The 25,115-nt window shown below is 40.4% G+C and overlaps 1 protein-coding gene across 18 annotated transcripts in view; it reads left to right on the top strand.

Annotated features, from left to right (window-relative positions):
* The window catches only part of LOC126266714 (uncharacterized), a 258,062-nt gene that overhangs the window by 35,442 nt on the left and 197,505 nt on the right, over nt 1-25,115 (top strand). For 9 of the 18 annotated variants that reach the window (XM_049971176.1, XM_049971178.1, XM_049971179.1 and 6 more), the window contains 5 exons: nt 19,283-19,424; nt 21,238-21,470; nt 21,554-21,808; nt 21,915-22,056; nt 24,244-24,392. In XM_049971176.1, the coding sequence (XP_049827133.1) occupies nt 19,283-19,424; nt 21,238-21,470; nt 21,554-21,808; nt 21,915-22,056; nt 24,244-24,392 (921 nt within the window). Of the gene's footprint in view, nt 1-18,921; nt 19,177-19,282; nt 19,425-21,237; nt 21,471-21,553; nt 21,809-21,914; nt 22,057-24,243; nt 24,477-24,559; nt 24,815-24,920; nt 25,063-25,115 lie in introns of all 18 variants that reach the window. The other 9 variants (XM_049971167.1, XM_049971169.1, XM_049971170.1 and 6 more) reach the window with 6 other exon arrangements.

The raw sequence follows: 25,115 nt of genomic DNA, 5'->3' as shown, positions 1-25,115 counted from the left end.
TCTTGATTCGTGGTTTCAATGATTTGCCTAAACCGCTTTTGACAAATGCCGGGATGTTTCCTTTGAAAGACCATGACCGATTTACTTCCCCATTGTTCCCTCATCCGATGAGGCCGATGTCCTCGCTGGTTGGTCCCCTCCCCAAAATTAACCAACCAACTTCTGCGCGTGACTATGCAGCTTCAACACAATACCACAGTTCATCAAGAGTAAATATGCCATTCGTGCACCCAGGTTCGTCGTTGAGTACTCCCTCGCAGGCGCTCCTGTCTGGGTAACCGCAGCCATGGTCTCCGACCTGATAGTCCATGCTGCTGCAAACGTCGTCGAATTGTTCGTGCAGATGGTTGTTGTCTTGCAAACGTCCCCATCTGTTGACTCAGGAATCGAGACGCGGCTGCACGATCCGCTACAGCCATGCGGATAAGATGCCTGTCATCTCGACTGCTAGTGAGGCCGTTGGTATCCAGCAAGGCGTTCTGCATTACCCTCCTGAACCCACCGATTCCATATTCGGCTAACAGTCTTTGGATCCCGACCAACGCTAGCAGCAGTGTCGCGATACGATCAACCGCCATGGCAGTAGGCTACAATCCGACCTTTATCGAAGTCGGAAACGTGATGATACGCATTTCTCCTCCTTACACGAGGCATCACAACAACGTTTCACCAGGCAACGCCAGTCAACTGCTGTCTGTGTATGAGAAATCGGTTGGAAACTTTCCTCATGTCAGCACGTTCTAGGTGTCGCCACTGGCGCCAGCCTTGCGTGAATGCCCTGAAAAGCTAATCATTTGCATATCACAGCATCTTCTTCCTGTCGGTTAAATTTCGCGTCTGTAGCACGTCATCTTCGTGGTGTAGCAATTTTAATGGCCAGTAGTATAAATTAATTTTTCTCAAAGTGAGCCTATGAAAATTAGTATAATGATTGGTAGAGTAACGCAGTTTCAATTAAATGACGTATATTTTAGTATGTGTACGTAATAACTAGTATGCATCTAAAAGCATAACCTATGATTATAGTGGTTAACAATAGTGCAACTATCTTGCGACCATGAAAGTTACTCAATTGGTGATGTCAACGCATCTTGTAATGGTTCAATTAGTCACACTGCCATAATTCTCTAAAAGACATCATATCTTTATCTGCAGAGTTAATCCTGCTACAAAAATCTACCTCAGTAGTTTCGAAAAATCTGTTGAGTATCTGTGTTCAGTTTGTGTACTCATAGTGTTGAAATGTATATATCAGCTCTTAATAGAAATGCCTCATTCTTTTCTGTATAGCAATTAATGTAATGTTTCCTACAGCTGACACTGCATTCTGGAGAGTCTGAGTATATCGATACCTTCTATTCCTAGCTAGCACTTAGGGAAGAATCATCCATTGCAATATTATAAGACATTTGAGGGAGGACATAAAGCTAATATGTCCTAAAAAATAGCGTACAGGTGACTGGATACTCCTTCTTGACAATGCATGACCACAGTCAGTCTTCATTGGGCACGATTTTTTTTTTACTGAAACAACGTCAGCGTTGTCTATTCTCTGCCAGAGTCCTGCTGTGTGGCATGGGATACTTACCAGGTTGAATTAATGCAGGATACGAAAAAGCTGAAAGGACGGCAACTCATTTTGTGTCATCAGAAAATAGGGTAGAGAGTGTCATGGATATGCTATGCAAATCAATCATTAAAAGGAAGGCATTTTCGTTGTAACTTTCTCCTCTCAATGCAAAAGTATTGTGTTGTCAGCCACCTATATAGTTAGAAATGATCATCGTAATAAAATACGACAAATCTGAGCTCACACAGTAAAATTTAAGTGTTCTTTCTACCCACAAACTGTTCAAGAGTGGAAACATAGCGAAATAGTGTGAAAATGGTTCGCTGAACCCTCTGCCAAGTAAATGTTCATTGGAGAATAGTCATGTAAATGTCGATTCCTCATTCATTGTAGTCACCAGTGTAGTTGTGTGTAACTTCTTGCAACTTCCAAGGTTAAAATGCAACTGAAGAGATGGAGATTTGATACAGTAGTACTACAGAGGGTACTGAACATAAAAAAGCAGTCTTCCAGAATGCATTTCAGAAGTAGCATGAACGTTGGTATCAGTGTGATTGCTATAAAATAAACTTGTCTAAAAGTGGTGCTGCACAAGAAGCTGTAGGTATGACATAATATTTTTTATTAATATACTGTAGAAACTTTCTGATACCAACTGATATCCCCAGTCCTATTAGTATGATAATAGTTATAAGTATATTAGTTGTGACGGGATAGTTCAGTTGGTAAGAAGATTACCAACAAAAGTCATGTCCCAGGTTCTGGTCTAAGTCTTGCTCACAGTTTCAATCTAATAGGACGTTTGAGCTTAAATAATATTGTGTTTTACAATTCCTTTTAATTCTTAAATTATTTCAAAACGAACAGTTCACTCAGTTCTTCCACAGTTCATTCCATCATCTGTTTTATAGTACTGATGAACCACTTTTTGACTTAATGATTATTTGTAATTTTTAAGCTTAAATTACAAATTGACAAGGTGTTATATGAAGTTATTGTGAGCTTTATTGTTAGTCTGCGAAACTTCAATAATAATAAACTAGACATTAAGTGAGTGACATTATCCTTTATGTTTGTATATCACCATCATCAGAAATACTTTTTAAAATTATGATTTAATTAATTTATAATTATAAAATTTTTCAGGTCAAGATGCAGTGTTTGAAAAAGAGAAGGGGGAAATTTTTTTGTTTATATTGAATTTGCTGGTCAAATATTTAATGGAAGTAGATTTGATAGTAATGTAATTTCTATTATTTAACTGTCCATGGGTATGTGGGTGTACAATGTTTACACACCACCTATCCTCTCATTATCCATTTATCTATTAGTTGTTTATTATTAATAATTTCTATTTAAATGAGATAAGCTGTGACAAAGTATATGTAGTGGAAATTGAATTCAGGAAGTGTTAATCATTACTAATACCTGCATAAATGAGATAAACTGCAACAAAGTAGATGTAGTGGAAACTTAATCCAGGAAATGTTCAAGATATTTGTTATTTGTGAAACATTTTACTCACTATGAAAAATAGTTGTGTTAAGTCAATATATCTTGATTATGTATTGTAATACATGATCAAGATATATTGACTTAATTGTAAGCTTCAGGGACTCACACCTAGTGAGTATGTGGCGACCACGGGGTCCCGAGCTGCGTCCTGGCATTGCTTCCACTTACGTATGCCAGGCTCCTCACTTATATCGTTCCTATTTGGCCACGCTCGGCCAACTTTTGTTCTTTTCTAACCCTGACGCTATTAGGTTTCGAGGGCTAGGGGTCTTCCATTTCCAACCTATACTTCTACTGAGCCAAATATCTCCTGGGATAAGGAGATTACCTTCTATCAATTGCCAACGGTCTTCTAGGAGGGCGGATGAGCGGCTAGAAGGAAGGGCACTCTCTTGCCCTGCACAAGACAATCCTGGGATTGCAGGAGTGGGAATTATCGTCAGTAAAGAGATGGGGTTAAGAGTAAAAGGATTTGTTCAACATAGTGAGAGGATAATTTATGTCCGATTGGAAACTAAACCAAGAGACACAATCATAATCCAAGTATACATGCCAACTACGAGGCACGAGGATGATGAAATCGACATGATGTATGACCACCTTGAAGAAGTAATTGGCAGAATTATAGGAGCTGAAAACCTTGTCATCATGGGAGATATGAATGCCGTTGTTGGGGCAGGTAAAGAAAAGCATGTGGCAGGGAATTTTGGATTAGGATTAAGAAATGAAAGAGGGGATAAACCTGTACAATTCTGCCAAAAAAATAAACTTTGCATTACAAATACCTTCTTTAATCATCATCCAAGAAGAAGATATACTTGGAAAATGCCTGGTGACATTAACAGATATCAAATTGACTTCACACTAGTGAAGCAAAGATTTAAAAACTAAGTTAAGGACAGCAGATCATATCCAGGCTGTGATGTGGAAAGTAACCACATACTCGTTATAATGAAGACTGAACTAAAATTCAAGAACATTAAAAAAGTAGTACATGTAAATGAGATTTGACAAACCTGAAAAACGAAAATACACTGAAGCACTATCAACCAGAAACAGACAAGAAAACAAATACACAGGGCTGCATGACATCCAAAGCAGCTGGGAAGAAATAAAAACTGGTATTTTAGAAGCAGCAGCAGAAGTAATAGGAAAAGAAAGGACAGAGAAAAGGAAGGAATGGATCACTAATGACCTACTAAATATGATGGAAGAAAGTAGGATATTAAAAAATTCTGTGAAGAAGGAAGACCAAGAGAAACACAAGAGTCTGAAAAATAGAATCAACAGAGAGGCAAAACAATCTAGAAAAAAATACCTTGATGATCTCTGTATTTCAGTTGAGGACAACATGAGCAAGAGAAATATCGACAAGGCCTATAAATGTGTGAGACATTGCTTTGGATACAGAAGAAACAAGTGTAGGGCTGTGATGGATGAAAATGGCAATATGTTGGATGACGATGATGAAGTTGCAAGAAGATGGAAACAATATATAGGAAAACTGTACAGCGGATCAGGCCTGTCTGAAAACATCATGGAAGAAGAAACAGAAGTAGATGCGCACAACATAGGTGAACCTATATTAAAGGAAGAGTTTGAACTAACTCTGAAAAAATTGAAAAACATCAAATCGCCTGGTATAGACAATATCCCAGCCGAACTTCTGAAATCTGGAGGAGCAAAACTAAATCAGGAGTTGTATAGTCTTGTTTTCAACATGTACGAGCAGGGTAAAATTCCTACAGACTTTGAGAAAAACATTATGATCCCCATTCCAAAGAAGGCAAATGCTACAAGATGTGAAAATTATAGGACTCTCAGCCTAGTTACTCACATCTCTAAAATATTAACCTCAATTTTCCTAAAACGCATAGAACAAAAAGTCGAAGCTACACTATCCGAAGACCAGTTTGGATTTCAGAAAGGCAGAGGAACCAGAGAATCAATAATAGAGAAACGACTAGATAAGAACCTGAAAACATACATAGCTTTCGTAGATGTAGAGAAAGCCTTTGATAATGTTAAATGGGATAAGGTGTTTGAGGTACTCAAAAAAGTTGGAATAGATTATAAAGATAGAAAAATGATACGGAACCTGTACATAAACGAGACAGCAGTTATCTGTGGACGGACAAAACAAGAAGAGGTGCAGCTACGGAAATGTGTCCGACAAGGTTGCGCACTATCCCCAGTTATCTTTAACCTATACATTGAAGAGGCGCTGAAAAAAGTAAGGGAAAATTCACAGACAGGTGTAGTAATTCATGGCCAACGAATAGATATGATAAGATATGCCGATGATATAGCTGTCCTGGGTGAAAGTGAAGAAGATCTTGTAGTCCTACTGAATAGAATGGATAAAGTTATGGGTGAAGAATATAATATGAGAATTAATAAAGCAAAAACAAAAGTAATGGCATGCGACAAAGAAGATCAAGTGAAAGTCCAAGTTCATGTAGGCAATGAACTGCTTGAACAAGTTGATAAATTTACTTATCTGGGCAGTAATATTACCAGGGATGGAAGGGGCAAGGCAGAAGTGAGAAGTAGAAAAGTTCAAGCAAAGGCTGCTTTTAACAAGAAGAAAAACATATTAACATCTAAGAGCATCAGCTTTGAAATCAGGAAAAGATTTCTGAAAACATATTTGTGAAGTGTAGCATGCTATGGGTGTGAAACATGGACTCTCGGGAAAGAGGAAGAACAGAAGCTAAATTCTTTTGAAATGCGGTGCTATAGACGCATGCTCAAAATAAAATGTATCGGCAAAGTCACAAACGAAGTGGTTCTGGAAAGAGCAGGTGAGAAGACAACCTTCTGGAGTTTCATTGTTAAAAGAAGAGTGCAATTTACAGGCCATCTATTAAGACATAAAGGACTTCTGAACACAATCATAGAAGGATATGTCGAGGGAAAAAGACCAAGAGGAAGATCACGACTCAGGTACATGGCCAAATCGTGACAGATGTGGGATGTAACACCTGTAAAGAAATGAAGAGAAAAGCTGAAAGACGCCCAGAATGGAGACATTGTAGCTGTTGCAAACCAATCCATTGATTGACCACTACAGAATAAGAAGATGTATTGTAATGTAATTGTATTAAATAGTGATCTCAATTTAGTACAACATGCTTCATTTCTTCAATAAACTGAATCAGGATATATCTACATTTATTATTTATTTTGCTTAGCTCAGTTACATTTTATAGAGTAAATTATCTGTGCATGGTAGTATAAATAGACATACATCATGTGCTGATCCACATTGTCAGCCATTTGTATCCGTGAATTATGTTTCTTAAGGGGATATGGTACTTGAAAATAAATCTGAGAACTTCAAACGTTTTGTGGGCTTTCAAAGTTTTATACAGAATAGAGGATTATAATTTAATATGTAATGGCTTAATGTAATAACCCACAATGTTTAGTTCCTGTTTGACTGAGTTTGAGAAGATAAGCCTGCTGCCTTATCTTCCAATTTTGAGATAGTCTGAATGGATTACTTGTAGCTTTTTGAAGTAGGAAGACGAAACAGTTGTCCATAGTGAAGATTCATAGTTAGGGATGTGGAACCACTTTTCATGGCTGCAAAAGGAAAGGTCTGTGGTCATCATTCTGTATATCTTGCACAAAACGTCTGTCTTCTACGCCACTGTTGAGGCTCTTTGTAGGTAAGGTCTTAGGTGAGAAAAGGGGTGTGAAAGGTGTGTCTTTTTCATCTATTAACTACTTTTTTACGTTCTGGTTACCTACAGCCTATTCCCTCCTTTCTTATTTTCCAGAATACAGTAAATTACTGTGACCACAGTTTTAACTCTCGAAATGTAGCCAGGGAATAACAAGTTTTCGAAACCCTCACATCTACATAAAATCTGGCAGTAAATAGATAAATTAAAATTGTTTAACATTAAAGTAATTTCGATTTTAAGTGATTTCGGTAAAGATGATCTCCGTGACCCTTTTTTTCTTATGTAGGAGGAGGTTAAGTCTTACATTTTACTGTCTTGTATTGAAGCATATTGAAAAGGACTGCACTATGTGTGATTTTTCGATTATGATGGTCAGTTGAAATAATTTGTAAGATATCAAGAAGAAAATGTGAACGATAAATAGCTGAGTACAGTAACTAAATATTTTTAAATGATCCTAGGGATCTGGGTTAAAAAAGCAAATATTCAAGCTTCTATGACAGTACCTTGATGTATGGTTCGTATCAAAAGTCTTTGCCATACGCCACTTAACACAAATCAAAATGGAGCACTTACCTCAAGCTGTAAGGATACTGAACTTAGAAAGTATGGTGTAGCACTAAGAACTTTATGAACTTGTTATACTAATAATGTTTTTCTAATATATACTTAATGTTAGATCACATGATGGATGATCTTATTGTGAAGAGAAGACTATCTCCTACATGTATATACAAGTCCTGCACATTTAATTTAAAAGAATAAGCTATATCATTATAACAAAGAAGTTGTTGGATGTCATATCATTGTTTTAGAGCTGTCTGTTGTTTTGTTATCATTCCAGGCCTCTGAAACCTGAGTAGCATGTTGCAGCCAGTAGTATGTTATCGTCTGTAGGGATAAGAAATTCTTGACGATAAAGCTACCTGCAGTTATAGAACATATTTGACAGCTCAGATATAATGATGTCCTTCAGGAATATGAAAGGAAAATATTAATGTTATTTCATTGCATAAATTGACTGTACATAACGTTTGTTTCCATGGAGTCAATGTCCTGAATTTGGACTGTAACTTCAATTTGTTCATCTGGGAGCTTACACACCCATTGTAATACACCCATACAATAAAAAAAGCAGATCACTAGATATATGTACTGAGACTTTATTCACCCAAGAAACATATAATGATATATAAATTAATTTAGTTTCGTAAGGATACAATCTAAATATATTCAAACAGAGAAGAGGGTAACCTACTGGAGTAAGATACTGCAAAATACATACAGTGCAGAAGACATAAGAATTGCCACAGCCATATATACATAAATATAAGTAGAGAAAAATGTTGTGATACAAGTCTGGAAATTAAAATTCATAAAAGAACAGACACTTGCAAGGCCAAAAAATAGATGTATTGCACCTGCAGATGCATTAACAGACGTTAACATATAATATAATGTAGAAAACACCTTTTAATATAGTGTTGTCAAAATGTACCCCTCAGAATAATGACTATTGCACCTCAAAAACTTCTGGGCTCCAAATATATATATATATATATATATATATATATATATATATATATATATATATATATATATATGTGTGTGTGTGTGTGTGTGTGTGTGTGTGTGTGTGTGTGTGTAACAATTAAATAAAATACACCCTGTAGATGCTCTACTAGCATCAAATGCTGACATAATGAATTCATTGTTTACATATCAAAAAGTAAATCTTGTGGACTAAATGGCATTTCAGTAGCTGAGGTATAATGAACTCCAGTTACAATTTTGATAACAGAAGACACCCTGAATAAGGAACAGGCAGAAATGGCATTAACATCACCTTCTATCAATTGCCAACGGCCTTCTAGGAGGGTGGGTGAGCAGCTAGAAGGAAGGGCACTCTCTTGCCCTTGGGGTGGGAAACTGCTCCTAAAGGCGGAGGAGCCACAAGGTGCCCAACGGCATAGAATGGAGAAGGCAACATCACATATTTATTTTCTTAATGTATCAATTAAAGGGTTATTCATAATTTCAGACAGAGAATGTCTTAACTGTAAGAACCAGTCATTTGTATGATTTTAATTAGTTTTTGACTTACACCAGAAATTTTGACTACCACCAATAATGTTAAAAATATGTAAACCGTCAGAATATAATGATTATGAATATTAGGATTATAATGTAATGTTTCAAGAGAAATGGTTTTTTCTTACAATTAACTGAATTATTAAGTATTTATTGTCACTATACATTGTGGAAGTCTCTGACTATGGGAAATAATTACTAGAAATCTATTAATAAATCAGGTTACTAGTACAAAAATTACAGTAGTTGGTACCAGGTGGAATATTTAACTTGAAAAACGTCTTGTGATGTAGAGAGGAACCGAAATGTATGATAAACAGAATCTTACTGTTTATTGGGCACTGAAGTGTGAAATGAAAAGTAATGATGAAGATGTAATTCCTGTTCTATATCCAATGTTGAATCTTAAATTCTTACCCATCATCTATTTTTTTAGAACTTTATGAATTCATATAATATTCTTCTTCCTGATTAACACTTTACAATATTTGTATTTTAATTTTACAAAATTATGGTGGAGCTTCATTGAGAGGAAAGACAATGTTAAGAGTACCCTACGATCTTTTGAAGATAATGCAGTTTTCTGCAATGAAGGACACTCTTAAAAACAGTGACAAGTAGTGTCACAACTTGATAAAGCTCCTATAGAGTAATGGAGAGGTTATGAGGAGTGCCTTATAGTCTGCTTTTCAGCGGAGGGAAAGACCCAGTCTGGACCTCTTAAAGTTGAGGAGCGGGCAGTGCCTCGAGGTCGCAGACAAGTCGCCAGCAACGTCCTGCTTCCCTCAGCAGCGTGGAGGACTGGTAGCGCCTCGAGTCTGCAGAGCGTGGCTGGTCTCTGGCAGGACTCAGGCGGCGGCACTAAGTCCCACTAGGAGCTCAGTGCTGTGGTGGTGCTACCAGATTGTAGCGGCGACCCGGTGCAAGAATGCTTCTGCCTCAAAATCCAGACATATTACATGGCCCTGAGAGACGCGTTTGGGTCACAACAGCCTGGCCCCCAGTCACGTCGTCCTTCACAAGAGACGTGGCCTGGTGTGGTGACATTGACCCCCTGCCATTGCCATTACCACTGTGCAGTGTCGCTTCCCAATGAGCGCAGCGAGCTGTCACTCATGATCTCCATACGCGTATGTTACTCTGACCCACATGTCCCACACTTGCGGCTGCAGACTGTGGCTGTTAATACAGTGCTTCACGTTATTTTTCCTAAAAGACTTATTTCTTTTGTTAAAGAATGGGTAGCGGCATTTTAATAGTGAAGAACTTAGATGTAGCAAATCACATAGTCCGCAAACTTGAGCAATTCTGTGATTGTTAAATGTTACAGTAACAATTTATGCGTCCACTTCACTCGTATTGCTTTCTTTCTTCGCAACATTTTCTACTTTTTTTAATCCTATGGGACTTAACTGCTCAGGTCATAGGTCCCTAAGCTTACACACTACTTAACCTAAATTATCGTAAGGACAAACACACACGCCCATGCCCAAGGGAGGTCTCGAACCTCCGCCGGGACCAGCCGCACAGTGCATGACTGCAGCGCCTGAGATGGCTTGGCTATTCGCGCGCGGCTTTTTTCTGTTGAAATAGCTAAATAATTCGGCTGTGGATATTAATAATACGTAGTCAGCGCCAAACTCAAATGCATACAATATAATGGGTCACATCTGAATCACAAGACGGCAGAATAAGAAGTACAGCACTAGATAGATACGGAAAATTATTGCATAGGCAACCACGTGCTGATGTTATCACTAGTTCTGTATCTCTTCAAGCGAAGTTACGAAAACTGATTTGGTAGGTTCTAGCTAATGAGGATAAGGGAAATTAACTATTTTCATGGTCTGTAAAGCACATCTATGTATAACCGAACTAAGAGGAATCATTATGTATATTAAGTATATGTGGTTTTCATTCTGACGTGTGTGTCACTGTCAACCTCTTCTTTGAACGTACCTAGTTTAAAACCTTTTTTCTTTAATATAACGTGTAACACGAGTGTTTTGTCAATGCACTTATTGTCACATACTTCCCGCTGATTAAGTTTCCACTGGTTGTCAAAATATTTTATCTTTAAATCTGCATTGACCTTAGAGATACCCATAAATTATGTAAATTATCTAGTCTATAAGACTTATTTCAGCATGGCAATGTTGACTTTATTCTCGTAAGCTAAGGTCGTAAATTTAGGAGGCGGACGTCTTCCGTTGTTATATCAAGCGATCGAGGTAAGAAAATCGTCGCGACAGGTTAATCTCTAACCACACGGTACTTGTAAATGCATGAAAGAAGAGTAGTTACACAGAAAGCAAATAAACAGAGACAGATTATTTCGATATAAACAGGCAAAAACACGCCAAGTTATTTGACCTTCACTTAGATAATGAGCTGTAACTGGATTTGACTAATTGTCACATGTCTTCAGATACATTCCTAACTCTTTACTGGAACCCAGTTATCTGGACTATTACGCAGTAGCATTATCGTAGCGGTAGTTGTGCGAAGTAAATCTCATGGCGCAGAAATTTAATCTGCATACAAAATTGTTCCAGCAGTACTATCAAGTGTAATCTAAAACTCGAAGCTAGACACTCTCACAGATGACCCACCTCACCCCCAGAAGCAAGTGAAAATTTCGGTGAAAACCTGTTTTCATCTGTGTCTCCGTTATTCATTTACAATACAGGAGGATTCAAGCGTCTCACAGTAGACAGGGAAAACTACGAGTACACCTTCATAAGCAGTAGACAAGACAAGAGCTGCCGAGGAACTACACTCAAGGCGTTCTCAGAAATCCATCTATGACAGTAAACAGACCCATCGTGAAAATATATTAGATATGTGGGTGATAGAAAGTGCTCAACTCTTGCAATATGTTCTTTTATGTACTGCCATAAAACATCATACTGCACTTGTTGCAATGAGGTAATTACCAGGAACAAAAGGCTGTGCCAATAAACTGAGAAGCTAATTATATAGTAAACTGACCAAAGAGTAAGCAACTTCATTTCTTCTGCTCAAATTAAATCAGGCAAGGGGTGTGCAGTGAGTCTGTGGTAAAAATCGAAGTAAGCAGTTAGTGAAGCAGTCTACGAAAGGCACCTCTCAGAATCGTTAGAGAAGTAAGAGTTCCATAACTGTATACAAATAGTGGCAGCAAGTTCGTTATGAAACAGCGGTTGCCGCAGAACGTGTACGAATCAATCTGAAAAAAGTCAGTAGTTCGGTACTGACTGATACGACCTTGACTACCAGGGAGGCAGCGGCGAAAATAATTGGTTTTGGAGGATTCTCGCGAAACTTAAGTCAGACGTTAAAACTTAGCTTAAAACATAGAGTGCATGGACTTGTTGATGAGACAGGAACTGAAGCAGACAGTATCAAAACGAAAGCCGATACGCCTAATTTATTCTTAATATGTTCCTTTACAAATGGGAATCAAATGATGATGGTACAGTTCAGGTGATACAATAATCAATGACCAGCATGTTAAATTAGCTGAATAGCTAAAAATCAAGAATGACTCAGATCACAAGCAGGTCCTTGTGTTTTTCTATATGCATTTTACAAGTAAATTAGTTTCATCCTCAAGAGTGATAACCAGAGATCCTTTAGGCAGAGAACTACTTCCAGCTCCTGAGAAAGAGTACAGGTCAAGCCCATCCACGAACGATGCCAGTAGAACGGATCCGCGGAGGATTCTAAAACATTTTCTGAGTTCAAAATCAAACACTCTGTGACACAAAGAGACCTTTTGTGTAGAACAGTGAAACTATTCCGGAAACACGTGACATGTGAAATCCAGAATGCGATTCACATATAACGTCTGAACAGTGAGAAAAGTTATCTGTATGACTAGGTCGTTTATATGTTCTTTGTTTGTTGACTGTTGAAAAATTTTCGGTTCACTGCCAGACTGTGACCTGATTAAGAAACATTTAAGAAAATATATTCAGCAGTACATACAGGCAAGCTACGAAACGATATTGCACTGTCTGTGTTATCCTGGAATGCACTGCAAGGTTCCTTGCATCACAATTCGGAATAACACAGGCACCGCAGTATCGTATTTACCCACGAACACCCGGCAAGCGACTTCCGCGTAAAATGTCTCCTCTGTACGGCATTCAGGGAAACGTGATAGCACCATCATTCATCCTGTTGCATAGTAATATTTAAGCGGGTAGTATTTGCTGCAATCTCAAACATTTCGCAGACGATGCAGTTGGATATCAGGAGATATTATCTGGTAAAAACTAAGGTGATAATCAGCCAGAGTTCAGCAAAATATCAACTCAAATGTAAAAGGCTAAAGGCTCTTAGTTTGCAGATATGCCATATTGTGTGCTTATGACATGTAGCAGTCTTCGAGTATGCGATCAATGAATCAAAACTTGAGTTAGTCATATCACGAAAATGACAGAGTGATAATTTGTGACTGTATGGATTGTAACGGAAAGGACAGTGTCTGGAAATGAGGGTATAAGATGAGCATCAACAAAAGCAAAACGAGGATAATGGAGTGTAGTCGAAAGAAGTCGGGTGATGCTCAGGGAATTAGATTAGGAAATGAGACACTTGAAGTAGTAAAGGAGTTTTGCTATTCGCGGAGAAAAATAACTGATGATGGTCGAAGTAGAGAGGATATAAAATGTAGACTGGCAATGGCAAGGAAAGCGTGTCTTAAGAAGAGAAATTTGTTAACATCGAGTACTGATTTAAGTGTCAGGAAGTCGTTTCTCAAAGCATTTGTATGGAGTGTAGCCATGTATGGAAGTGAAACTTGGACGATAAATAGCTTAGACGAGAAGAGAATAGAAGCTTTCGAAATGTGGTGCTACAGAAGAATGCTGAACATCACATAACTAATGAGGAGGTACTGGATAGAATTGGGGAGAAGAGGAGCTTGTGGCACAACTTGACTAGAAGAAGGGATCGGTTGGTAGGATATGTTCTTAGACATCGTGGGATCCCCAATTTAGTATTGGAGGGCAGCGTGGAGGGTAAAAATCGTAGAGGGAGACCAAGAGATGAATACACTAAGCAGATTCAGAAGGATGTAGGTTGCAGTAGGTACTGGCAGATGAAGAATCTTGCACAGGGTAGAGTAGCATGGAGAGCTGCGTCAAACCAGTCTCAGGACTGAAGACCACAACAGCAACATGGATTGTAATGAGCACATTCGTTTGGTATAAGGTGCAGCAAACCCAGGGTTCTGTCAGAGATTGGAAAACAGCTGTTGGTGTACGGAAGAGATTCTTATAGAACTATTGTATTATCCGCACTAAGACATTACTCAAGTGTGTGGTATCCATATCAAGTTGGACTACATCTACATGACTACTCTGCAATTCACATTTAAGTGCTTGGCAGAGGGTTCATCGAACCACAATCATACTATCTCTCTACTATTCCACTCCCGAACAGCGAGCGGGAAAAACGAACACCTAAACCTTTCTGTTCGAGCTCTGATTTCTCTTATTTTATTTTGATGATCATCCCTACCTATGTAGGTTGGGCTCAACAAAATATTTTCGCATTCGGAAGAGAAAGTTGGTGACTGAAATGTCGTAAAAAGGTCTCGCCGCGACGAAAAACGTCTTTGCTGTAATGACTTCCATCCCAACTCGTGTATCATATCTGCCACACTCTCTCCCCTATAACGTGATAATACAAAACGAGCTGCCCTTTTTTGCACCCTAGCAGCGGACGTATCAGGTAGACAAAAGAAAAGCAGCGCTAATCCTCTGAATAGGGACAGGAATGTTGAGATACCTCAACTTGGAAATACTCGAAAAATGAAGAAAAACCATCTCTCGAAACTTATGTACACAATTCTAAGGACACATCTTTTACGAAAGTTCTGTGTTGGACACTGTGTACACTATGTTTCGTTACGATTAAGGAGCGATCTGTTTTTCGTGAACTATATGCTCCCATTTTCACTTGTTATTTTCTAAAAATTCGAACTGAATTTCAGGTCTGCCACAGATAATGTTGTGCCATCAGCACATAGAATTTCAGCTGAATACTTTGATCCCACTATTACAGATCAAGACCTATCCAAGTAATTGGTTACTAAATACAGTTTTTCGCTAAAAATAGTTTTATGGCCCTGAAAACTAATACAAAGTGCGCTTCGAAAAACAGTATTTAAATATTGTTAAATTCTATATTCCTCATGCCATGTCAGCTGATTTCGCAATCCTGTTGTACTGGCTTCATCTCAGACAACCCACGAAGCTGTGAGACAGTTAATGAGATATAATCTATGACTTTCCCTTTGCTGTTATTTAGAATTTCCACGCGAATCAGTTTAAGCCTTTGCTGGAACTTCGCTTGCGCAATTATGCATCTGTCGCCGTGCAGGAGCGACTTTTCTACAGATATTTCTAAAGAAAAGAAGTTCTTTCCCTTTACGGAAGGAGCACATTCCGAATTTATTGATACCGCTTTCGGCCGTTAAATAAAGGAACCTGTCCGACTTATCGTTAGGATAAATTTGATAATTAACTGTCGCAGATGTTAACACGTCGTAGTACACGTTAGTACATCGGTAAGCGTTATTCTACGACACAGAGAGGTGAACCAGATCGAAAATCAACCTGTGTCTTAGAAGTACCCCCATCTGTATCCCTCGATCAACGTGAATGCTAATTACAGGGGTTTTTCCAATCCTCTCCAGGCACGTCTACCCTATTTGAGGATTTTCGCTTCCGAAAACCGATACAGAATCAGTTACAACACACAAAACGCGCAGAAGTAAATTTGTACTACACGCAGACAGACTGCTTGCGAGGAATTCTGTTATTATCGCACTCTTTTACTGATACGGAGGGTATCCCGGCACAGTATCGAAACAATAACATATGGAGGAGTGACGAGTACCACGCAAGAGCGGCTCTTGAAAAAAAAAGGCACATTATTTTAGAATCATACTCAAAACAGTTCTGCTGCCCTCAGCACTCCAAGAAACACCAGCACATTTCTGCCGAGAACTTCGGAGATAATGAAGTTAGTGACGTTTACAGGGTAGCGCTGTACAAGAACACACAACTTAAGTGCTCAGGGCACACTGCTGATTCTGCCACAACTGAGGTGAAACAGAGGGCATAAAGCACTCTGCAAACAAGTTACCTTAGACAATGGAGTGAACGAAATGCCTTCGCTCCGTATTAACAAATCGAATTACAAAGTTGAGCAAACTACTTTTCTGTCGTGGAACGGTAGGCGACAGACTCAGACACGACGAAAACTACACATGAAAATCACTTCATCGTAGTTTCTTCCGTTGTCATGATTGAGTTAATACGTAGAAATCATATCGAAAGCTACAAGCGAAACCTGTTGCATTCCTACAAGTTCTTAACGTCACGCGATAATCACTGCTGATATACGATGCGATACGCACGCTCTGCTCTCTTCTGGACAACTGAAGTGAATTTTTCAGGTAATGCACAGACGCAGATATGACTTGCGTTTACCGACCATGAAGGTCATCTTGGTCGCGAGCGGAAAAAACCGCACTCGATAAACGCAGTGAAGAGCTGATAAAGAAATGCGTAAATACGCACACGTCGAAGCCTGCCGCATCACATTGTGGTCCACAGCCGGCAAGGTAAGTCCTCTCCGCTCTGCAGTACACTAGACTAGCTAGCACTGCCTCCACTCTAAGACATCACCTTCTTGTGCAGATGCGCTTCTTCCTGCTGTTCGCTGTTGTCATTGGCATCGCCTGCGGCGCAGCGGTGCCCAAGGGTAAGTGTCATCAAATCGTACTCTTAAAGGCCAGAATGGTGTTAATGTTTGGTTAATGTTTGGTTCTAAGAAAAACTATTTCAGCTTAAGTGACCACGTAATCGTACCATACATGTGCTGTGCAACATATTTTCAAGAAGGAAAGGAATTAAAGAAGTCAGTTACCAGTGGGCATTGATTTATATCAAAGGGACAAACTGGAAATTTGTTTTTTCTGCTCATTAGGCAGATGCGCTGACCACCACGCCATCCGGACACAGTAGTCAACTCAACTGCACCGCCTACTATAGTAAGCCTCCCACCAGACCCAGATTCTCAGCTATTCCTTCAGTGCAGTTGCACACCAAGCTCTGTCTCTTACTCGAATCGGCGAGATACTGCGCGTAATGTGGGTCATAAGCAGGGGCGCTGCACCAGTAGTGTGAGGTATCAGTTGAGAATTTGGGTCTGACGGGGTCTTGCTAGGGTAGCCGGTGCAGATGCGGAAACACCTGTGTGCAGATGGCTTAGTGGTCAGCGTATCTGCCTAGTAAGTTGGAGACTCGGGCTAGAAACCGAGGGTGGCACAAAATATCAGCTTGTCAGTTGATATATGCCCATGTCTTTAATTCCTTTGTGAGTTGATTCACGGTGGCTCCAATATCAAAATGGCGTCTATTCCTTCGGACTTGTCTGAAAGAACAGGACCCCACACACATAACAGATTTTCATTTATATGAGCTATGCTTCCATAATGACGTGCACAGTAGTCTTCCATATGACCAACGTCGTTCCGTAAAGCTACCAGATGCTGGTGTACCTCATAAAAATGTAAGCTATTCGCAGAGAAATACCACATAATTTATTGCGCTTCAGTGAAGCAAATAGTTATCGGACACAATGATTTATGCAAGGATGGTTTACAGTCAGCAGAAAATTTTTTGATACTGCCTGTGTAGACATTATTTCGACAGATTTTATCATTTGAATCGCGTACTGCCATTAAATCTACCTGGGAGAAAGTAATATGTCCTCCTACGGGCATTAGCGAGTTAAAGAAAAGTACACCTATGGCGTCGATAAAATACTGTATTCTGCACACATAATTTTAAAGCAAAGCAAAGGAAAGCCACGTTTTCTGACAGTAATAGGGCAGTTCTAACCGACCGATCGCAGTGTCATCCTCTGCCAGTGGCGTCAGTGAATCCGCTAAGCAGGGGCGTAGGGTCAGCAGGCGACTCTCCTGACCTTTTCGCCTTTTGACTTTGGGAACGCTCCTTATAACTCAAATAGCTCCAAAATTGGTATAACGAAGCTAGGAAAACCTGTTCAAGTTTTTCCAATAAGGAAGAATCTCCGGGAGTAACGGGGATAGAACCTGGGTCCTACACATATAAGCCAGAGGCTGATCACTGAGCTAGGGAAGGAGAGTTTTTAATGAACACCTAACGCTAATAACACCCAAGACTATCCAGCAGTACCGAGCGAGGTGGTGCAGTGTTTAGTACACTGGATTCGCATTCGGGAGGACGACGGCTCAAACTCGCATCCGGCCATCCTGATTTAGGTTTTCCGTGATTTCCCTAAATCGCTCCAGACAAATGCTGAGATGGTTCCTTTGAAATCGCACTGCCGATTTCCTTCCCCGTCCTTCAATACTCCAACGACACCGATTACCTGGCTGTTTGGCCTTCTCCTCCCAGGCAACCAAACCCGAACCTAACTAGCCTTCAGTAACCGTTGAGCTATATTGCTCCTTTTTCTTCCCGAATAACAGTCACTAATTAAAACGTGGAGGTATTTTTTTTGAATGAATAATCAACTCTGAGGTAAGACGTAGTAGTCTCATTACATATTCAAGAATATTGGTTACGCTCTTACATAAAACGAAAACAAAATTTCGGTGTCTCCCCAAAACAAGCGAATATCCTCTTACAGTTATTTACGTAACACGTCCATTCAGTAAGCAGAAGTTCGCTAACGCCTACATTAAAATTACACAGCGCCCAAGCATGAGAAAGTCCAGCGCTTCCCGGCTCAGCGATCCAGCCGCAACCTGCAGGATGACCTGAACGACTTCCTGGCCCTCATCCCCGTCGACGAAATCGTCAACATAGTCCTCAACTATGTCGCCAACGACGCTGAGGTGCAGGCCGCCCTCCAGTACCTCATGTCTGACGAGTTCGAGAGCATCGTCGTGTACGTTGACCAGCAGCCCGAGCTGTACGATGTAAGCAACGCTCCATTAGACACTTCATACACCTATGAGACGTTACAACTCGCAGGTTCTCACTGCCCAATTTCTTTCCGCAGCTGCTCAACTTCCTCGAGTCCTCAGGCCTTGACCCCTACGGCTTCCTCAACACCATCCACGACTTCCTGGGCATTCCTCAGATTACGAAACCCGCCAGCCGAATGAGGAGGAGCAGCAGGAGCCTCAAGTCCATGCTCGATGAGATCCTCGCCATCCTCCCAGTCGACGAGCTGAAGGCTCTCTACAACGAGAAGCTGGAGACCAGCCCCGACTTTGCTGAACTCATCAACAGGCTCAGCTCGGACGAGTTCCACGTAAGTAGTAATCCTTTCATGGCTCTTGAACGGCTACGAGTGTCCAACATCTTTCTTTTATATTACCTCTATATTTGACCTCTAACCAGAAATGTGCCCTTTCCAGCAACTGGTGCTGCGCGTTCTGGAGCTGGACGCTGTGCAGGAGTTGATCCAGATGCTGAGGGACGCCGGTATCGATGTGGACGCCATCATGGACTTCATCCGCAATCTCTTCGGCTGGGCTGACTCCGGCTCATTGAAACTGAGTAAGAATGTTTTCTTTAGTATCATCTTTCAATCGGTCTTGTTATTTTAAGTTTATATTCGCATGTGCCACATATTCTTTTGTCCATTTGCTCCACATTTTGTGGCGTAATTATACAGTACTAGCTGAGGCCAAATATCTCGTAATGTTTTCTTGTATTCCTCTAAAGGAAACGGTGAACCATGTAATTTTTTACCACTTCAGCTTACCGACATATCTACTCTACTTTAAAATTTCTTTGAGACAATATGAAGCCATCATCAAACACACAAAAGAAAGCCGTCAGTAGAGTAAATTTACAACTGGTCGCACTTGGAGCTTACATCACAAAAGAGTCAACCCGACCTACCTATCGTCATCTGACCCATCCTTACTATCCTCATTTTGTATGGACCTTCTCCAACGTTATACTAAAATCACCAAATCATGGACAAACATATAGCACACTTCGTTTCTGTTTTTCACACTGCTCTCCCTCTGTTATCCTTTCCTGGCTCGTAAAGTGTACACGAATTTCTACATTTCCAGTAAATCCAAGACCCATCTTCGGTAACGTTTGCTTGCAGGTCTGTCACTGTCAACATTTCCTACCTTCATCACCAAACATTTGATATTGTTTCCAAGTGTAATTTTAGATGACTCCCCTGCCTGCAGCACAGAACCACTGTTGGAATCTGCCATTCATACTACCCATAATGCACCCAAGAATTTTCACCGGAAAATACTGCCAACATCAACACCTTTCTTCCCTGGCTTCTTCCTATCCTCCTCACAAGTACCTTTGCATTACACACATAAAACATTTCTCCTAAAGTATTGTCTCCATTCTCCAAATCATACCCAGTTCATCAGCATTGTAATAACCCCAAGTCCCCACAACAATGAAGTGCATCACAAATAACTAATATCATAAATATCACAATACATCATTGACATTATTTCACAGTCATAAAAATTGTTCTGGTATTTCAAACAACTTCAGTCAAGTCTACAGATTATTTGAATGTTAGTCTACAGAGCGTTTGATTGTTTGGGACTAGCCCATTCAAAAATAGGGGATATAAATGACACTAAAATAAAAAATAAAAAATAAAAACACGTTAAAAACATTTACAATCTTGGCATCAGTGCTTGTGTACTGGCTCGAATCACAGTTCTGTGCTTGTACTTGCACCCAGTGCTGTTAGCAACAAGAACAAAATGAAAATAATAACGAGACGTGGTAGATGATTAAACTCTTACGTCCCATAGTCGAGTTTAATTAATGCCCAATAAATACTCAGCAAGGTGAAGTATGTCACTGTAAGTTTCAAGTAAATGAATCCAGAAATGGCATTACACAATTTATGTAGCTGACAGAATAACTCAATGTGGGTGGATGGGCACGAGAAAGAGCGGATGTTCCATCTAGTGCAGGTTCAGTACTTCAACCACTATGCGAATCATAATGCTAATGAGAGAACTCCATCTTCCCCAAAAGGCATACGACGAAATACAATGATTATATTATTGAACATTATTTGTGAATTTTGCAGAAAAATTATAAAACTGCTTACAACCATCTGATCTGGAGACAATTTCTCTACATCCGACAAAAAAAGGAATAGTGTGTGTACAATATTACACAACTTCTAGGAAGAACCAAACACACATTGTTCACTTGCTCAGCACTGACTAAACTGTCCAAAGGTTTACACTATCATTAAATAGTTATGCAATGAACCACAACAATCTGTGCAACTGTAATGAGGCATTCAACAGAATTTTGTAAAAGAGCAAAAAAGATGCACTGATACGCGATATCTCATTTTCAGAGCCAATCCGAGGTGCAAAGATGATCCAGCGTTTCCCAGCAAAAAAATCCAGCCGCAACCTGCAGGATGACCTGAACGACTTCCTGGCCCTCATTCCCGTCGACGAAATCGTCAACATCGTCCTCAACTACGTCGCCAACGACGCTGAGGTGCAGGCCGCCCTCCAGTACCTCATGTCTGACGAGTTCGAGAGCATCGTCGTGTACGTCGACCAGCAGCCCGAGCTGTACGATGTAAGCAACGCTCCATTAGACACTTCGTACACCTATGAGATGTTACATCACGCAGGTTCTCACTGCCCAATTTCTATCCGCAGCTGCTCAACTTCCTCGAGTCCTCAGGCCTTGACCCCTACGGCTTCCTCAACACCATCCACGACTTCCTGGGCATTCCTCAGATTACGAAACCCGCCAGCCGAATGAGGAGAAGCAGCAGGAGCCTCAAGTCTATGCTCGATGAGATCCTCGCCATCCTCCCAGTCGACGAGCTGAAGGCTCTCTACAACGAGAAGCTGGAGACCAGCCCTGACTTTGCTGAACTCATCAACAGACTCAGCTCTGACGAGTTCCACGTAAGTAGTAATCCTTTCATTGCTGTCCTCTGGCTACGAGTGTCCAACATTTTTCTTTTATATTACCTCTATACTTGACCTCTAACTAGAAATGTGCCCTTTCCAGCAACTGGTGCTGCGCGTTCTGGAGCTGGACGCTGTGCAGGAGTTGATCCAGATGCTGAGGGACGCCGGTATCGATGTGGACGCCATCATGGACTTCATCCGCAATCTCTTCGGCTGGGCTGACTCCGGCTCCTTGAAACTGAGTAAGAATGTTTTCTTTAGTATCATCTTTCAATTGGTCTTGTTATTTTAAGTTTATATTCGCATGTGCCACATTTTCTTTTGTCCATTGTGCTGCACATTGCGTGGCGCAATTCTGAGGTTCTAACTGTGACCAAACATGTCGTAAGGTTTCTCGTACTCCCCCAGTTGGAATGTGGAGTCATGAAATTTTCTGTAAATTCAGCTTGTCTGCTTCAAGATTTCCTTGCAAGATTATGAACCAATCATCATAGGAAGCTATGTACAAGAATAAGTTCGGTAATAATCCACACAGAATGACGGTGTTAGACCCTTTTTCTGTCTTCTGATTTATATGTGAAGTGGTAAAGCTCGATTGTTGAGGCGAGAAATATTTTCTACCAACGAATGGCAATTTCTTCTGGTAGCTGGACCCTGGGAAGACGTGAGTGTTCATAAGACCAGTTCCCAAATATATTCTAAGTTCAGTTGAAGTAACATATTTTGGCGAATCGATTCTGTAATGTAGTGCGGCAACCTTCGTAGAGTTCTACAATAACAATATGAACTCTCGAAAGAGGTAACATTTTCCCAAAACAGTTATAGAGAAACCCGCCTAGAAATAATGTTCCTGAGATCTGTACTATTCAGCTCACAATTCTTCCAACAACTAAAAGCTAAAATACCTTGGAATTTCATTACCAAAATCTATTAACGACCAGCTGCTAACCACAGAAAAGGAAGCGCACTACTGAGATAACTGCTAACTGGTTAGACTAGGAGGTTACATCACCAATCCATCAACCATTCATAATGTACATCCTCCAACTGTCCTCGTTATGCACAATTTGTAAAGCCTCCTCTTTTCTGACGTTTTACTAAAATCTCAGAATCATGGAACTAGATGAGATATATATCATTACCTTCTCTCTCTCATATGCTTTACCAGCTACTATGATTTACATACATTCTGAAACCATTTCTACAATTCCAATAAACTGGAAGTGCAACAACATATTGTATCAGCCATCCTCGACAATGTTTGCTTTGAGCTGTGCCCCTATCAACACTTCCCACCAAACATTCCACACCCTTACCTAGCGTTACCTTAATTGTCTCCCCTTCCCCCAGCATGAAATCACCCACATGATCTAGCCTTCATACAACCCATAAAGTTCCCAAGTATTTTCACCGAGGCCGACTGTTCTGGGCCATATGCTTTCAGCTTGGGTGCTGTCCTAGCCACACACATTTACTCGAATCGTTTCTTTCCAATGTGTAAATCAGACATTTTTCCTTTAATACCGCCCCCAGTTCTAAGAATTTACTCTATCCACAAGTACTGTAATAAGCACAACTCCCCACAGTCATCACCTCCATAGACCAGAAAGAACTAACATCACACTGTCACAGCACTAATCCCATTGCCATTATTCTACAGCAACAAAAATTAACCTAACGATTTAATCTACTTCAATCAAGTTTGAAGAACGTTAGACTGTCTCAAAGTAGCAAGCTTCGATTGTGGGTAATATAAAAGGCGCGCAAATACATAAATAAAAAACAGTAACCTGTTGTGAGGAGATACGTCTGAGTCACAGTTATAACATTGAGTTTACTTTTCCTCACTGACGTGAATCACAATTCTGTACACAATGTACACATTGCATTCACCAAGGGGATCAATAAGAAGATAAAGTGGTACAAATTTAGCGTGTAACGTAACACCGACAAAACTCTTTAACTCTACAGTGAAATCTCATCAAGGAAATGATGTCAGCGTCGTTTTCAAATATTTGAACAAAGGAATCGCATTAAACAACTTATGTAACTGACGGAAAAAATAACTGTAGGTGGCTAGGCATAAGAAGCAACAGCTCTTCTCTCTAATGAGAGTTCTGTACCTCAGCCACTATGCGGAAGATAACGGTAAATGCAGAACTACATCTTTCCCAAAAGCCACACAACTCAATATAATGTTCATGTTATGGGCATTATTTGCGAGTTTTCCGCGAAAATTATAAAAATAAGTGGAACTCTACAATTCTTAAACAATAATTTTACGTCTTCCTAATAAATAATTAATTTCACACTAATAGTGATAAGTTATGGAATGACCCGCAACAGTTTGTCAGTTGTAACGTAATTTTTAACACAACTTTCCCAAAAGTGCAGGGAATGTGGACTGATAAGCGAAATACTATTTTCAGAGCCATTCCGTGGTGCAAGGATGATCCAGCGTTTCCCAGCAAAAAAATCCAGCCGCAATCTGCAGGATGACCTGAACGACTTCCTGGCCCTCATCCCCGTCGACGAAATCGTCAACATCGTCCTCAACTACGTCGCCAACGACGCTGAGGTGCAGGCTGCCCTCCAGTACCTCATGTCTGACGAGTTCGAGAGCATCGTCGTGTACGTCGACCAGCAGCCCGAGCTGTACGATGTAAGCAACGCTCCATTAGACACTTCATACACCTATGAGACGTTTCAACACACAGGTTCTCACTGTCCAATTTCTTTCCGCAGCTGCTCAACTTCCTCGAGTCCTCAGGCCTTGACCCCTACGGCTTCCTCAACACCATCCACGACTTCCTGGGCATTCCTCAGATTACGAAACCCGCCAGCCGAATGAGGAGGAGCAGCAGGAGCCTCAAGTCCATGCTCGATGAGATCCTCGCCATCCTCCCAGTCGACGAGCTGAAGGCTCTCTACAACGAGAAGCTGGAGACCAGCCCTGACTTTGCTGAACTCATCAACAGGCTCAGTTCTGACGAGTTCCACGTAAGTAGTAATCCTTTCACGCCTATTGCGTGGCTTCTAGTGTGCAATAATGTTGTATATTGTCACCACTGTACTTGACGTGTAACCAGAGATGTGAACTTTCCAGCAACTGGTGCTGCGCGTTCTGGAGCTGGACGCTGTGCAGGAGTTGATCCAGATGCTGAGGGACGCTGGCATCGATGTGGACGCCATCATGGATTTCATCAGGAATCTCTTCGGCTGGGCTGACTCCGGCTCCTTGAAACTAAGTAAGAATGTTTTCTTTAGTATCATCTTTCAATCGGTCTTGTTATTTTAAGTT

The sequence above is a fragment of the Schistocerca gregaria genome, chromosome 4, assembly GCF_023897955.1.
Source record: "Schistocerca gregaria isolate iqSchGreg1 chromosome 4, iqSchGreg1.2, whole genome shotgun sequence".
NCBI classification, from domain to species: Eukaryota; Metazoa; Arthropoda; class Insecta; order Orthoptera; family Acrididae; genus Schistocerca; species Schistocerca gregaria.
Note: the sequence above shows the minus strand (reverse complement) of the source record. Positions and strands in the feature narration are given on the sequence as shown.